The sequence below is a fragment of the Erpetoichthys calabaricus genome, chromosome 1, assembly GCF_900747795.2.
Source record: "Erpetoichthys calabaricus chromosome 1, fErpCal1.3, whole genome shotgun sequence".
In the NCBI taxonomy this organism is placed as follows: Eukaryota; Metazoa; Chordata; class Cladistia; order Polypteriformes; family Polypteridae; genus Erpetoichthys; species Erpetoichthys calabaricus.
The window spans coordinates 142,120,515-142,138,416 of NC_041394.2; the positions used below are offsets into that span (position 1 = coordinate 142,120,515).

At 36.3% G+C, this 17,902-nt stretch overlaps 1 protein-coding gene across 2 annotated transcripts in view; it reads right to left on the minus strand.

The window, feature by feature from the left end:
* Positions 1-17,902, minus strand: part of dpysl2b (dihydropyrimidinase like 2b) — a 192,104-nt gene that overhangs the window by 19,834 nt on the left and 154,368 nt on the right. For both annotated transcript variants that reach the window (XM_028806455.2, XM_051923479.1), the window contains exons 2-6: positions 16,658-16,746; positions 7,616-7,800; positions 7,315-7,479; positions 2,305-2,366; positions 1,102-1,182 (exon numbers count right to left, since the gene is read on the minus strand). In XM_028806455.2, coding sequence (XP_028662288.1) covers positions 1,102-1,182; positions 2,305-2,366; positions 7,315-7,479; positions 7,616-7,800; positions 16,658-16,746 — 582 coding nt within the window. The remainder of the gene's footprint in view (positions 1-1,101; positions 1,183-2,304; positions 2,367-7,314; positions 7,480-7,615; positions 7,801-16,657; positions 16,747-17,902) is intronic.

Sequence of the window (17,902 nt, forward strand, 5' to 3'; positions counted from 1 at the left end):
ATCTGTACAGCAAAACTATCAGGCTGAGTTTACATTAACTTCTTAATCTTGTGATACACTCCTTTCATTTCATGTTTATTCTGTGCTTTGACTTTACAAACACAGAACATACAACTTTTTTTGCTTAACACAGTAAAGTCCCAAGTTAATATTCGCACGCTTGACATTTTTGGATGGTTGGTGCAGAATTTGATGGGTGATGTTTCAAAGTAATCTTTGTTTTGATAAAGTAATGACATATTTCTGTAATGTAGCACATTGCTATATTGTCTTAAAGAGAGTTTTCTCTCATTACTGACATACTGATGTTTTCAGGCAATTTCACATTAGCACTTGAACACCTAGGTTATACCATACCATACCATACCATTTTTATTTGTTAAGCGCTTAAAAACACAGCATTACAACTGACCGAAGGTTATAACTATCCTATTCCTTATACGGGGTCACAATCACAGTTGGAATGTGATCAGTATGCAGAAAGATCATATAATATGTAGAGCAACATTATCAAGGTTAAAATTGATCATGTATCTGTGTTGCCAACTAAACAATTGCTAACAAGGCTTTGCTAATCAGTTTATTATGCTTTGTCAGGAGTATTAATGCTCTATCATAAAATATAATGTGATCAAGTTAGCACCTGTGCTACAATCCAGGCTAGAATTCTAGTGTAAAATAAGCATTGTGTTGCAAGTATATAAATGTTCAGCATGCAGTTTAAATTAATGTAAGTAGACTAAAAAGGGACGGATACCTTAAGCAGCTTACTGTAAAAACTTTAAATTTACATTTGAAGTATAAGAAATCATTGATAAATAGTGTAAGGTCTCAGTATCAGTTCTTCCTTAAATGTAATAATATGAATGCATGGAGAAAATACTGACAAAGTGTCTACATTTATAGAAAAGAGGCAATGATAATACCTACCAAAAGCTATAAAGATACTGTATGTTGTCCCAAATAAAGTACAAAAGGTTAATTTGCATTCATATAACCATGGGACTAATTAATTTGCCAATTAATGTCAACATATACTCTGTTAGCATCTTTGGTTTCAGTTTTGTACATCTTGAAAATTGGAAAAAGGTATATAGTTACCTCTGCAATAACATCCCCATTCTCAGCATGGACTTGTGCAATTGCTCCCAGGTCTCGTATCACACTCATCACTTCATAGATCTGTTGGAGCACCAAAATCATATTGACAAGACTGAAGAAATGAGCATATCAGAGATGAAAGGAGAATGTGGAATACCACCACATTAAAATATTCTAGGTATTGTCCTTTAGCTATAATATACCATGCTAAACCAGAATGCACATTTTTCACAGCAAAGATAACTTAATAAACACAATCTCAGCAAGATGAATGAATAATATTTTTGTAATAACACCACATTAGTATTGTCTGAGATCCATATAAAAACCGTATAAAAAAAGAATAAATATGTACAACTTAAAATGAGCCCATGAGAAAAAGAAAAAAAACAAACAAAAAAAGTCATGTTTATCCTGTCAAATAATCAAACCATGCAGAAAGCATGATTTTTTTTGGCTAAATTTTGTTAAATAGTTGCTTCTGGAATTATCAGCACACAAATAAACAGGAAACCTAAAGCCTCTTAAAAAGGACTTTTTGAATTTAAGACACCTCTCCCACTCACTTGCTGGTCAAGAGTCTTATCTTCAATTCAAAAAGAGGCTTTAGGTTTTCTCTTTATGTGCACACTGATAATTCCAATTAGTAACTGTTTAACAATGTTACCAAAAAAACATGCTTTTTGCACATTTTGAACATAAGACTGAATAACGAACATGTAGATTATTCAAAACAAGTAACGTTTATTTTTTTCATTTTTCCATAGACTTTTTACATTGTTTGCTTTCATATAGCACTTATCATTACTGCCTTCTATTATGTAATAAACTTCTTTCTCTTCACTCCGCAGAAAAATATGAGATCAACATTTTTTTCTTGGCTACAACTGCAAAGTACAAGGGGTAAGTAACTTATTGAAATAACCCTCTTAACAAATCCACCCAAAGAGAAACCTGCAGCAAAGTGAATTTATAGGGACCAAATTTGGAAACAAGTCTATCTGATACTTTAACTGACAAACATGCTTGTGAGCTACATTCTTCTAAAGTGAGAGCTTACCACAGAAATATTAGTAATTTATTTCATACTTGGGTTATGTACTTAGTAATTATTAAATTGAAAAAAACTCTGTATTTGGAAAAAAAAAAAAAAAAAAAGTAAAAAACCTAAAAGCAAGCATTCATTAATAAAACAGTGCCCACCTGAGAGTCTGTAAGCTGAAAAACATCCTTGTACGCCATGTATACAAGGAAGGAGTTTACACCTACACAAAGAGAAAGTCATTAATGATTTTATATCAGTTAATAATAATGCGCATTTCTCACATCTCTTATAAAAGTGTTCTTATGATATAAACGTTTTGTCACAATATTCATAAGAAAAAAAAAGTTCAGGAAAACCCGTTATGAGAAATATAAATGTAACTATATGTAATTACTTTTGTTATTCAAATGAAAATGACATATACTGGGAAGATCATTTTGAGAAATATGTACACATATAAACTCTGTGTGTGTGTGTGTGTGTGTGTGTGTGTGTGTGTGTGCGTGTGTGTGTGTGCATGTGTGTGTGCATTTATCCAGTACTCCATCCAGCCACACGATGATTTCTTGTATAAATAATTCAGGTAATGGGAATGATCATAATGCAACTAGCAAAATGAAAACGCAACATGATTTTAATTAACTTAGGGAGTTAAAAAAATTTCTAAAAGTGTAACATTAACTTAAAAGATTACCAAACAAATTCAGGCAAGAAGGGAACCTAGCAAAACTATTAAAATTTACAAAAAGAAATAAATATCACAGTGGAAGTTTTGGCTACATTTATAAACAATCTCAAAAGTTGGAAAAATATAATTTTTTTAAAAGAAAAGCAGTTAATCAGTTGCACAGTGGATATTTAAAAACCTCACACTTAGTCTTACAACTCTTTACAAAGTCTGAAAGTGATAAATTATTCATTTTAATAAAGTTTATTATTTTAGTTATCTTCTGATTTAAAATGAAATTATTCCTGAGTTGCAGTTCAGATGCTAAATACTGTAGGTATAAGACCAATGGAAAGCAGATGTTGAAAAAAATAAATAAATAAAAACAACTGAGAAAGCAAACCATGAAAAGAATCAATGTTTGGTACTGTATTTAATGAAAGATTTAGTCATGAAGATACATGGCCCCAAAGTATTTATAAATCCTGCTTCATCTGAAGTGCCTCGAGAAAAATCTCCAAATCAATGTTATTTAAACAACCTCTACTACACCATTTCCTCATTGTAACTGACTTCTAACAAAAAATTACAAATACAATTTTCACATATTTAGAAGAGGATTTCCAATATAAAATTTAGTTGCAAAAAACAGCTCAGCAAACTGCCTTTAAATCTTCTATACAACAGGGTTGTGGGATAATTACATTTATCTTAATGAAAAACAAGCAATGAAATAAAGCACCCTCCAATGGTGTGGATTATGAAACCACTATATACAATAAAGGTTAACTAACTGGTCACAGGAGATGCCTAAATTATCTTTAAGAACTGGGTAGCACAAAAATAATTTAAATGTTATCTTTTTGCTGAGCACAGCATGGGAGGTGGAGTGAACCTAGCACTTACCAGCAAATGTCCCTTGAGCTATTTCTGTGAAGCAATCTTTTCTATTTTTCATAGCCAACAATGCAATTGGGATGGAGGAAACATTATAATGACCTTAAATAAACAATGAATGAGCATAGGAAGTTGTCGACTTACGACCACGTTAGGTTCCGACGAACCGGTCATAGGTTGATCTGGACACAAGACAGACCGGTAGATGTATTCAAACCTGACTGTATGTACAGTACTGTATAAGTCACTTAAGTCATATTATTTGTATCTTCATTCTTAGCACATTGCATATATTTTCTATCATTTATTTTTTGTAATTTTTATTTATTATTTTGTTTCATTATTACTGTTGCTCACATGATTGCCGAAACTTCAACAGCTTCACAAATCCTTTCTTTGTGTGTGTTATGTCACATCAGTGTGAGCTTCTCCCCCTGTTCATTGTTAACTGTGAGAGAACGAGTTGTACCGGCAGAATCTGAGCACTCAATGTTTTCTGTTTTAACATTTCAGTCTGTTAATAATAAAAATGAACAGATAAAGGAGTTCAGTGTGGTTTCATTATCCCCTTATGGAGGTTTGCACAAAGCAGCACATTGTGAGCTTTGGCGGGTTAACCGGATTCAAAGCCACAGTGCAAGCAGCACAGTGCATGTGATGAGCACCGCTTACAATGGGATAATTTAAATTCACATGAAATCAGATTTGCTTTTCTTTCCTCACTCATATTTCTTGATCCTAGTGCTGGGAGGTATACCGGTTCATACCGAAAACCGTTTTTTATTTTTGTTATGATATGGATTTTTCTTATACCGCAATACTAGTTTAAATAGCCTATACGAAACGTGGCGCAACGGGAAAATGTTTAAGGGGGGACCTTTTTCACTGCTACACCACTAAACAAATGTTAGTGGAGGTATTGAGCGGTGAAAATGGACAGAGAACATTCTGAAACTGAAGCTGTAGCAGACGATAAAGTTGAACATGATGACACAGAAGAACTTTTGCCGAAAAAAGGAGCTGTGTCTGTTGTCTGGAGATCTTGGTTTTAAAAGGTCAGATGTGGACCAAAGAACTATTTACTGCAAATGCTGTGGAGCTAAAGTTGTCGCCAGAGGCAGCAACACAAGCAATTTGCTGAACCACCTTAGCCGTAAACATGCTTTGGAGTACCATGAATGTATGGAACTAAGATTGGTACCCTCCACGTCCTTGGGTAAAACTGAAAAATCTAGAGGACACTCAAGTCAGACATTACTTGTAGACGCATTTGCTAGAGGTACCGCCTACGACAAAAAAAGCAAGCGGTGGATCGAGATAACCAACGCCATTACAATCCATATAGCTAACGTGTCAGTGGACAAAGATTGATAACATTAGCAGAAAGTGTACTTGGATTACAAAAAATATTTACTCTTTATTCCTTTTCTAAGACATGTTCAGTGCAATACAACTTTTGACAAGCACCTCTGAATATTTTACTAAGTCTAACTGCCTCTTTGGATGGTTAAAAATATGTTGTCAAAATGATAGTTTAAGTTGTTTGCAAAATTTGTTCAATAAAAAGGTTCTATATTTTGACTGCAACTGTCATGCAATGTGATTCCTTGTCTTCATTAGTACCACCCCCTTGAAAACTATCACTTTATGGGGCCATGCAGACCTGTATTAATACTTATGTGCACATTAAAATATTTTTCAGTACAATGTACAATTCTCATGACAGTGGAATAGGTTATTCTTAGCCAGTCTACTGCAGTAATTGCAGTGGAAAATGTGGTTAACATCCACTCATGCATGTGGAAAAAATACCGTTGAATACTGTGAAACTGGTATAATTTTGAAAAATACCGTGATATAGAATTTTGGTCATACCGTCCAGCCCTACTTGATCCCCTTCATTTTTGTGTCAAAATCATTTGCCTTTTTACCCCCCTGTAATTGTAAGACAAATGTAACTAAACATGGTCAAAACCACTGCAGGTAATAAACCTGAGATTGAGATGAATGAGTCATGGCATACGGAGCTAGCATGGTGAAAACTGTCATTTGCCCATGAGACGCAGCAGCAGTTGTAAGTCAGATGTTCATAAGATAACAACTACCTATACATACATTTCATGGATTAAAAGCTGAAAATGTGCAGCTTAATTTCAAATGAAAAGAGAAGGGAGTTTTCTTGCCAAAGGTGCAGCATTCTACAAGTTATACAAGTTCAAATGAAGCAACCTTCCTCCCAACCTTTCTTGGCCTATATCACTATTCTCTTCAATTTTCCTCTACATTCACTACCACCATGTTTAAAACAGCTAGCTGACCTGCCAGTAACAAATCAGACTCAAGCTCCAACTGCTACTAACTGCATCCCTTGAAGAATGCAGACATCCTACAGACTAGATAGCATACACTGGTCTTAGCAGAAAACACTCCATCTGTGGCAACTCAAAACTATCTGTAGGAAGGGGATTCACTTTTGGAGCCTAGTAATACTCTGATTGATGGGTCGTTGATCTAAATAGGCTAATTTTCACCACAGAAGACTTGGTGATCAGTAAATTTGCCGATAAAAATGTTTTTTTTATTCAGAATCTGCTTTTCTAAGCTTTATGGCAATTTTCGTTGTAGCGTTCTTTTTTGTGAGGTGTTAAGGTAACTGAGCTAGCACACAACTTTTTTTTTTTTTGCTGCAAGCATCCTGTAAACAGAGGACAGTAAGGCAGATTTTACCAGAGAGAGAGAAGATGATTAAACCTATAAGTACCGATAGATAGATAGATAGATAGATAGATAGATAGATAGATAGATAGATAGATAGATAGATAGATAGATAGATAGATAGATAGATAGATAGATAGATAGATAGATAGATAGATAGATAGATACTTTATTAATTCCAAGGAGAAATTCACATTTACATTTAAGCAGTCTACCAATATCAATTAATATGTGAGAATATGTGTGTTAGAAATATGTATTTGTTGCTGAAACAAATGGCTATGATCCAGATAAGTACATTACAGGGGAAATTAAACAATATAACAACGTGCAATTATGAGAAACATTTTACTTCTTTAATTCCATATGTATTAATAATTTTAAAAAAATTCTCTATATTTTTATTGGTTTAAAAAGTATGCATTTTAGGAGAATTTTATTATTTTAGTATTTTGTCACTGAACAATAAGCCTAAAGAATTTGTTTTGTTAATAAAAAAAATGAACAGGCAACGCAACACAACACCTGTCGTCTTTAGTTTATTTATAAAAATACCAGTCAAAACTTTAATATAGAACATAAGGCTTCTCTGCGACTGGTTATGAAGGAGCTTAGTGTGACACCTTTTTAAAAACAAAGAAAAAAAACACGCTGAACTAGTATTGGAATCGGCCAATCCAGTAACATGATATCAGTGTACAGCACTACAAAAAATTATCAGAGCATCCCCACTAAAGACTATAAATTGCTCAGTAATCCCATATCCAGGGCACACATTACCAAAAAATCTGTGCTGCAATATTCAGTCTGCACAGGGTTAGTAAAATTAGTATACAGTTCCTTAGATACCACCCCTACCATTTAAAATAAATAAACAATAGCAGCCTACCATGATCTTTAACCAGTGTTTCCATCTCCTCCTGGACACCTTTATGCCACTCAGTAATGTCCACATGAAGAGAATAATCACAGCAAGACTTGCTGTCGGCCCATTCACGCCATTGGTCAAAGGCAGAAATGAGACTAACACCAGGCTCAGGAACGACATGGTCAACTGTTTTTGGGGGAAAAAAAAAAAAAAAAAAAGCATTTGGTGATCCCCTAGATTTCACCAATAAATGAACGCCCTGTGGATATTTCAGGTTTCCTTTATTAATTCCAAAAATGTACAAAAATTAAATAGCTCATACTGAACATTGTAGATCCACCCGCAAGTGCCGCTCGAGTCCCCTGGAAGAAATCATCAGCCGCAGTCATGCCCCTGTCAGGCATCTGAAAACGAGTGTGAACATCAATCCCACCAGGTATCACCATGCGGCCATGAGCATCGATGGTCTTCACTCCACCGGGGACAATCAAGTTCTCACCAATTTGTCTAGGAAACAAGAAGTCACATGACTCCCACCAAACTTGAAACAAAGGGTCATAGGGGTTCAAAAAGCAATGGCTTCTTTCCTTTAAAGTGAAAAACTATCAGCATTAAATCATGCACTGGCAATATGCTTTAAAAAAACAGTTTATTTAAAAAACATGCCTCTTTTGTCAGTTGAGTTTAGCATCCCACCAAAGCATTGCAAATTACTGTGTCACCTACACCAAGATGCACAACTTGAGTCATCTGGGAAACAGTTTTAAGTTATAACAGACTTTATTGAATGTATTCAGAAATAAAAGTAATGAACATCTTGTAATCATTTCAACAAACACTAAAACATAAAACTAATCATCTGACCACAGCAAGAGCTTATCCTGCATAAAACAGAATTTAACTCCAATGAGTTAACAAAAATTATGTTTATCTGCAAAATATTCTGGAATAATTGAATTATTAAAATATGATTTATGAATCAACACAATATAAATGAAAAAAATTACACCACATTACAGCAGTAGCTACAGAACTCTTCCCTCTTATAGGTTTATAATAAGTCCAAACAGAAATGTCTACAGCAGGCATGTCAAACATGCGGCCCGGCCCGCAACAGAAATCTGTGCGGCCCGCATGACAAATCCTAGTTAGCACTGAGCTTGTACAAAATGATTACTATCACTTGTGATTGAATCATTCTGCATCTTCGGTGTTACTTATTGACTTTTCTTACTTCTGACAAAAGCGTGTTTTCCATGGCATTACGGTACCGGAAACGTCATCTGCTAGTATAGCCACGAGCCTTGACCAAAGTTAATGAGCCGCAGCGTCACAACTGAAGTGCTCGGCTGCAGCAGGGGTGGCCTTAGGCATGTGCAAACTGTGCACCTGCACAGTGCCGCCAAATCCCAGGGGCTGCCACGCCAATATATATTGAATATAAAACAGAAAGAGAAAATAACGACACAGCTGATGGCTATGTGGCCGAAAAACATTGTGTTTCTTGTTAATTAGTACGCTGTATTTACAAATGTCACTAGAGTCGGAGCAGTAAGCTATATGTAGTATTATAATGTTTTGCCGTAATGAGAATATCATGGGCCGCCACTTGGTTTTCAAGTTACGGACACGCGTATATAGAAGCGTGTCATGAGCACGAGGCAGCTATGCAGTGTCCGCAACGGATGTGGCCATTCGCCGTGCATAAGATACTGTATTGACATTGCCAGGCGAAGGGGCCACCGATTCTTTCTCTGCTCAGGGCCGCCACGAGCCTAGAGCCGCCCCTGCTAAGGCTACAATACTGACTGGGCTGCTGAGACTGGCCACTGGGCAGAACTGACCATCACGAGTAGTAATAGCCCGCATATTTTCAAGTTTTTTGCTCTAGTTTCATGTAATTTTGTGCTAGTATTGTAACGAACAGTTAGTGGAGACTACAGCTGAAGATCTGAAGTGGACACGAGAAATTGGTGAGTTGTTTATTAACATATTTTTGTGATTTTGAGTTTGTAAAATTATTGTAGGTCAGGTGGCTTTTTGCATATCGGCTTATTTTACAATATAAACTTTGAAGTAAACTTAGTAAAGTAAAATTTGATTTTTGGAGGATTTATTTTCCAAATTGAATTACTGAGCAATGAATTCAGTGAGCATTTTCGTGATTTCAGTTCACACAAACAGGGCATTGCGCTGTTGTCTTACAACGTTGAGAATGCACCTGAGAATATCCAAATGGAGTTGACTGAACTGCAGTCAGATTCTATTCTGAAGGCAAAATACAACGAAGTTGGTGTGCCAGGCTTGTATGCTTACCTGCCACCCTCGTATGTGCAGATCCGTAAGTTGGCATCAATTGTTTTTGTTAATGAAAGCTACCAAAACCCCACATCGCTCAAGACTTACCATCGAGCACCTTTCATCCCTCATAAAAGTTGCAGCTGCACAAGATTTCAAGCCTAATATTGACGAACTGGTTACTAACAAGAGATGCCAAGTGTCGGGACAAAAGAAATAAATATCACACTGTAAGGCTCCTATATAAGCAATGAATATAATGAATATCAATCATCAAGACACTATATAAAAGCGGTCGGGATTGTCCTTCCGTCCGTGAGTGCAAAGCGTAGCGATATTCCGTTTATCACAGACTTACTACTTGCGGTACGAAGCGACGCAATGTGAGCAGAGTTCTGGTGCTCTCATTGTTCCCTTGCTTTTGTGCGCAATGCGCTGGAAAAATAGACAAAATTATGTCTCTGGAAATAATTAATGTTGATGGAGTACAAATGCCTCACCGCGCAGTAAATATCAGGGGAGATGGTGCTTGCTTATTCTCATCTATAGCTTATTTAGTGCATGAAACTCCGTCTTTAGCGGTACAGATTCGGGCTGACATTGTATGACATGTTTAAAGTAATTGGTCAAGGTTTCAGCCATTTACAATGATGCCGTCAGGAATGTCTTATACAAATGAGCTTCAGTATCTCACTGAAATGTCAAAGTCTCAGACTTATGGTACCATTTCTGAGATAATGGCAGCGGGAGAGTTGTTCCCCTATGAGTTTCAAGTATATTATTATGGAGTCCTACATTCCTAGTTTGGACAGGCACTCGAGGAGATTAAAAAAAACTTAGGTTTTCGGGAGATGTTATGAATGGGCACTTTGATGTTCTCATTCCCTACACTTACATGCCTGATGTACACATGGAGCACACACAAATTGAGGATAAAAGTCGGTTGCCTTAAAAGGCGGGTGAGCCTAGTAATATAATAAGGACCTAGCTAAGAGGTTAAGACTCTAATTCTACACTGTTGTATGGAGACTGCATGGAAATAAATTGCTTTTCTTTAAACTTTAAGTGTTACATTTTTTAAAGTTTTCAGTATTGGAAAGAAAGCTACAGTAACTTTGTATAATAGTATTTGTTACAGTACGGCCAGCTGACGCACGTATGGCAGTCAAAGCGGCCCACCAATGGTAGCGAGTTTGACATGCCTGGTCTACAGCCATCTCTTTCCCTGCATTAGGTATGGGTTTAAATAGCAAGGGTATTGTTTATGAATGACAGCCTTTTCAAATTTCAAAAAAAATGGTAACAGCAAAGTGTTGAAAATATGTTGACTTTCTAATTGATACAACTTAGAGCATTTTTGGTGGCTAAGTGTTCATCGCCCAAAATGGCCCTTTACATTTTCAAAATGCAGATAAAAAAATACTCTTCCACTACTATTTAATAAGATTTTTCTGATCTGATATATCTTCTAAGTTGCCTCTTGAGCATTAGAACAATCTAGACAAGAGCATGGCATTCAGCCAAACACAGCTTGTCAGTCCTATCCACTTAATTCTTCTAAAATAACATCAAGTCTAGCTTTGAAGATCCTTAAAGTCCTACTGTCTATCACATTACTTGGCAAATCATCCCATGTGTCTATGGTTATCTGTGTAAAGAAAACATTCCTAATGTTTGTGCGAAATTTACCCTTAACAAGTTTCCAACTATGTCCCTGTGTTCTTTGTTAACACATTTTGAATTAACAGTCTTGACTCAATGTACTAATTACCTTCATAATCTTAAACACTTCAATCATGTCTCCCATTAACCTTCAACTACTTAAATTAAAAAGGCTCAGCTATTTTAATCTCTCCTTTAAATTCAACACCTGTAGTTCTGGAAGCAGCCTAGTCGATCTTCTCTGGACTTTTTTTTCAGTGCTGCTACAGTTAGGTCCATAAATATTTGGACAGAGACAACTTTTTTTCTAATTTTGGTTCTATGCATTACCACAATGAATTTTAAATGAAACAACTCAGATGCAGTTGAAATGCAGACTTTCAGCTTTAATTCAGTGGGGTGAACAAAACAATTGCATAAAAATGTATGGCAACTAAAGCATTTTTTAACACAATCCCTTCATTTCAGGGGCTCAAAAGTAATTGGACAATTGACTCAAAGGCTATTTCATGGGCAGGTATGGGCAAGTCCGCCGTTATGTCATTATCAGTTAAGCAGATAAAAGGCTTGGAGTTGATTTGAGGTGTGGTGCTTGCATGTGGAAGATTTTGCTGTGAACAGACAACATGCAGTGAAAGAAGCCATCCTTAAGCTGCGAAAACAGAAAAAACCCATCTGAGAAATTTCTACAATATTACAAGTGGCAAAATCTACAGTTTGGTACATCCTGAGAAAGAAAGTAAGCACTGGTGAACTCAGCAACGCAAAAAGACCTGGATGTCCACAGAAGACAACAATGGTGGATGATCGCAGAATCATTTCTATGGTGAAGAGAAACCCCTTCACAACAGCCAACCAAGTGAACAACACTCTCCAGGGGGTAGGTGTATCAATATCCAAGTCTACCATAAAGAGAAGACTGCATGAAAGTAAATACAGAGGGTGCACTGCAAGGTGCAAGCCACTCATAAGCCTCAAGAATAGAAAGGCTAGATTGGACTTTGCTAAAGAACACCTAAAAAAGCCAGCATAGTTCTGGAAAAACATTCTTTGGACAGATGAAACCAAGATCAACCTCTACCAGAATGATGGCAAGAAAAAAGTATGGAGAAGGCGTGGAACAGCTCATTATCCAAAGCATACCACATCACTTGTAAAACACGGTGGAGGCAGTGTGATGGCTTGGGCGTGCATGGCTGCCTGTGGCACTGGGAGACTAGTGTTTATTGATGATGCGACACAGGACAAAAGCAGCCGAATGAATTCTGGGGTATTCAGAGACATACTGTCTGCTCAAAGCTAAATGCAGTCAAATTGATTGGGCGGCGTTTCATGATACAGATGGACAATGACCCAAAACATAGAGCCAAAGCAACCCAGGAGTTTATTAAAGCAAAGAAGTGGAAAATTATTGAATGGCCAAGTCAGCCACCTGATCTTAACCCAATTGAGCATGCATTTCACTTGTTGAAGACTAAACTTCAGACAGAAAGGCCCACAAACAAACAGCAACTGAAAGCTGCTGCAGTAGAGGCCTGGCAGAGCATTAAAAAGGAGCAAACCCAGCATTTGGTGATGTCCATGAGTTGAAGACTTGAGGCTGTCATTGTCAGCAAAGGGTTTTAAACCAAATATTAGAAATGAACATTTTATTTCTAGTTATTTAATTTGTCCAATTACTTTTGAGCCCGTGAAATGAAGGGATTGTCTGCGGTGGGTTGGCACCCTGCCCGGGATTGGTTCCTGCCTTGTGCCCTGTGTTGGCTGGGATTGGCTCCAGCAGACACCCCGTGACCCTGTGTTCGGATTCAGCGGGTTGGAAAATGGATGGATGGATGAAATGAAGGGATTGTGTTAAAAAAATGCTTTAGTTGCCTCACATTTTTATGCAATCGTTGTGTTCACCCCACTGAATTAAAGCTGAAAGTCTGCACTTCAACTGCATCTGAGTTGTTTCATTTAAAATTCATTGTGGTAATGTACAGAACCAATATTAGAAAAAAGTTGTCTCTGTCCAAATATTTATGAACCTAACTATGTTCTTTTTGTAGCCTGGAGACCAAAATTGTACACAGTACTCCAGATGAGGCCTCATCAGTGCGTTTCATAACCTAACATTCTGCTAGCCTTCTTACTGGCTTCTGAACACTGTCTGGTAGTTGATAGTGTCAAGTCCACTAGACTCCTAAATCCATCTCAAAAGCTGTATTTTCGACTTTCCGACTTCCTATTGGGTATTCAAACTTAACATTTTTACATCCTACATGTAATGCTTTATATTTACTTAACAATAAATTTCATCAGCCGCAAATATGCCAAAGCCTGCATGTTATCTAAGTCTCTCTGTAATGATTAAACAGATTTTTAAATTATCTGCCAATCCACCCAGCTTGGTACATCTGCAAACTAAACCAGCTATCAAATCCCATCAGCGAATACTGAAGTAACAAAATTTTCAGAATGACAAACACCTTTTTGTTTGCCCAGGCATATGTTCATACAACATCATGTTTAACAGATTTCATTTTAATGAAATATAAATTTCAGTATAACAAACTTTGTTTTTTTCAACCAAAAATGGTCCCTGAAGACAATGCAATGCAAAAAATATTTACTACCATGCCTATACTTTTGCCAAGTCTCGGGAACCCTGCAACAGGCAGTTTCTTTATTGTTAGACCAAAATAAAGAATGGGGCAGTCTCAGTGAGAGTGTAGGCATGACATCATACAGGTATAACCGAATTCGGAGTCTATGTTCCACCGAGTGTCAGTATGGGTAGTTGTGTTGTGTTCGGATAATGTACTGTTCTGAGTTTTATAGCGCTTCTCAAAGTTTCCTTTGCGATAAACAAAAAAAGTAAGGCAAGGCGTCAGTTTATATTGAAAACAAGTTACATCTAACATTTAATTTTCATTCTGTATTCATACCTGTATTATATATATATACAGTGGGGCAAAAAAGTATTTAGTCAGCCACCAATTGTGCAAGTTCTCCCACTTAAAAAGATGAGAGAGGCCTGTAATTTTCATCATAGGTATACCTCAACTATGAGAGACAAAATGAGAAAAAAAATCCAGAAAATCACATTGTCTGATTTTTAAAGAATTTATTTGCAAATTATGGTGGAAAATAAGTATTTGGTCACCTACAAACAAGCAAGATTTCTGGCTCTCACAGACCTGTAACAACTTCTGTAAGAGGCTCCTCTGTCCTCCACTCGTTACCTGTATTAATAGCACCTGTTTGAACTCGTTATCAATATAAAAGACACCTGTCCACAACCTCAAACAGTCACACTCTAAACTCCACTATGGCCAAGACCAAAGAGCTGTCAAAGGACACCAGAAACAAAATTGTAGACCTGCACCAGGCTGGGAAGACTGAATCTGCAATAGGTAAGCAGCTTGGTGTGAAGAAATCAACTATGGGAGCAATTATTAGAAAATGGAAGACATACAAGACCACTGATAATCTCCCTCGATCTGGGGCTCTACGCAAGATCTCACCCAGTGGGGTCAAAATGATCACAAGAACGGTGAGCAAAAATCCCAGAACCACACGGAGGGACCTAGTGAATGACCTGCAGAGAGCTGGGACCAAAGTAACAAAGGCTACCACACTACGCCGCCAGGGACTCAAATCCTGCAGTGCCAGACGTGTCCCCCTGCTTAAGCCAGTACATGTGCAGGCCCGTCTGAAGTTTGCTAGAGAGCATTTGGATGATCCAGAAGAGGATTGGGAGAATGTCATATGGTCAGATGAAAAAAACTCTACTCATCGTGTTTGGAGGAGAAAGAATGCTGAGTTGCATCCAAAGAACATCATAGCTACTGTAAAGCATGGGGGTGGAACATCATGCTTGGGGCTGTTTTTCTGCAAAGGGACCAGGACGACTGATCCGTGTAAAGGAAAGAATGAATGGGGCCATGTATCATCAGATTTTGAGTGAAAACCTCCTTCCATCAGCATGAGCATTGAAGATGAAACGTGGCTGGGTCTTTCAGCATGACAATGATCCCAAACACACCGCCCGGGTAATGAAGGAGTGGCTTCGTAAGAAGCATTTCACGGTCCTGGAGTGGCCTAGCCAGTCTCCAGATCTCAACCCCATAGAAAATCTTTGGAGGGAGTTGAAAGTCCGTGTTGCCCAGCGACAGACCCAAAACATCACTGCTCTAGAGGAGATCTGCATGGAGGAATGGGCCAAAATACCAGCAACAGTGTGTGAAAACCTTGTGAAGACTTACAGAAAACGTTTGACCTCTGTTATTGCCAACAAAGGGTATATAACAAAGTATTGAGATGAACTTTTGTTATTGACCAAATACTTTTTTTCCACCATAATTTGCAAATAAATTCTTCAAAAATCAGACAATGTGATTTTCTGGATTTTTTTTTCTCATTTTGTCTCTCATAGTTGAGGTATACCTATGATGAAAATTACAGGCCTCTCTCATCTTTTTAAGTGGGAGAACTTGCACAATTGGTGGCTGACTAAATACTTTTTTGCCCCACTGTATATATATATATATACATACATATATAATATAGATATATTCTTAACATATATATATTAAAAATAGCTGGGACGTAGCACTGAACCCTGTAGGATACCTCTCTGATAGGGTTCCTCATATCATAACCCTCTGCTTCCTGTGTCTAAGCCAATCTTTCAGCCACCTACACACAACACCCTGGACTTCTTTTAGTTGGATGCCCAACCCCTCATGTGGCCCCTTATCAAATGCTTACTAAAACCATTTCTAGAAAAGGTGTTCCACTTTCTGTTAGCTAATTTAATGCATTTTCAAAGCACTAGTCCCCAGGTACCATTTAATTAGTAGGCCTGATATGCCCATAAAATTTATCAGGAATAATCAACATTCCATTAATCAAATTATTGACAGCAAGAACAAATCAAAATCATAATCATGCTCCCTGTGCATCATCAACAAAATGAGCAGTCTTCATCCCTGAAGCACCTATATAAAAGGTACCAACAAGTACTTCTCTTTGTTTGTAAAGTTACTTCTGTCCTCTGGCAATCATAGACACATTTTAACCCTTCAGTTCATTACTGAACTCTCTTAAGCGATTAATTAAAAGCGATACACCATAAAAATGAACATACCATGGTCATTCTCTAACATACCCTTACACAGACTGTACATGGACAGAAGTACAGTGCTGGATGGATTAATCATGTGGGTACAGAAAAAGTCACTGTATCACTCCATTTTAATATGTATTTAATTCTAATGCTAATATGCAAGTTGGAGATAAAACACAAAAAGTAATAAACCCTCATTCATTTACAATGACACGGTACTTTATTCAGTTTACACCAAGCCTACTATTAAGATGCAGTTATAATCAAGAATGTAAACTCCTTTACACTTACTTGATTAGGCCATCCTCCATGTAAATGTCAGCGTAAAAAGACTGGTCATCATTTACAATTTTACCCCCTTTGATCAAAAGCCGGTCACTCTATAAAAAAAGAAAAAAAAAAAAAAAAAATCACAGAATAAAAACATGTTACTAAAGTTTCTTTACAAAAAGAATATCAGAAATTTAAAAAAACTTAAGTGCACAAGTAAGAAACATTTTACCCAAGGTAAATATTATGCCAACAGTATTAACCAATACAGTATATAACCTATGCCTGTAGTATAGTAATAGTAAAAATTCATGCACAAAGAAAATTTAAAGAAGGTAAGATCTTATTTTATGTATTTAAAGGTTAACTAAATACATCTTTGAAAAAGAAAAAAAATTAACAGTAACAGTGTTATCAAAAAAAAACAAAACATTTTTGTGTTTAAGCCTAGAGAGCATATTGACATAAAGTCAGGGCAGCCTGTAGGCTTTCATTTTTATCAGTTTATGATGTTATTAAACTTTGATACCAACTTATCATTCCTGACAAATCTGATGGAAAATCCAAAGTTATCCATGGTCTAAGTCCTATGTCTCATCCAGTGGAAAAAAAGTTTTAATTCCAAGCTTTCCTTCTCACACACATCTCTGCATCTAATCCTTACAAATGTACTCTTGGTGTGTGTGTGTATATATTATATTATTATATATATATATATATATATATATATGTATGTATATATATGTATATATATATATATATATACATACATATATATATATATATATATATATATACATACATATATATATATATATATATATATACATACATATATATATATATATATACATATATATATACATATACACATATATATACATATACACATATATATACATATATACATATACATATACATATACATATATATATATATATATATATATATATACACACACACACTATATATTATATAAAAAAATAAAAAAATAAAAATCACACTCAGAAACTAGGGCTAGGATGGAGTTACGCGTGTGAAAAAAAAAAAAAAAGCCAAAAATCAAGCTAATTTCCAATATCAAGACCTAGAGAAGGAATTATTTCTGACTAAACCTGTAACATTGCATGTTCCAGTTAACATAAAAAACATGAACACAGTCTTACACAAGGCACATTAACAACAGAGAGAATAAACCAATCATAGTCCCCGTAGAATTACATCTGCCCAGGGTAAAACAAGCCAAAAATGTTTCAGCAATAAAA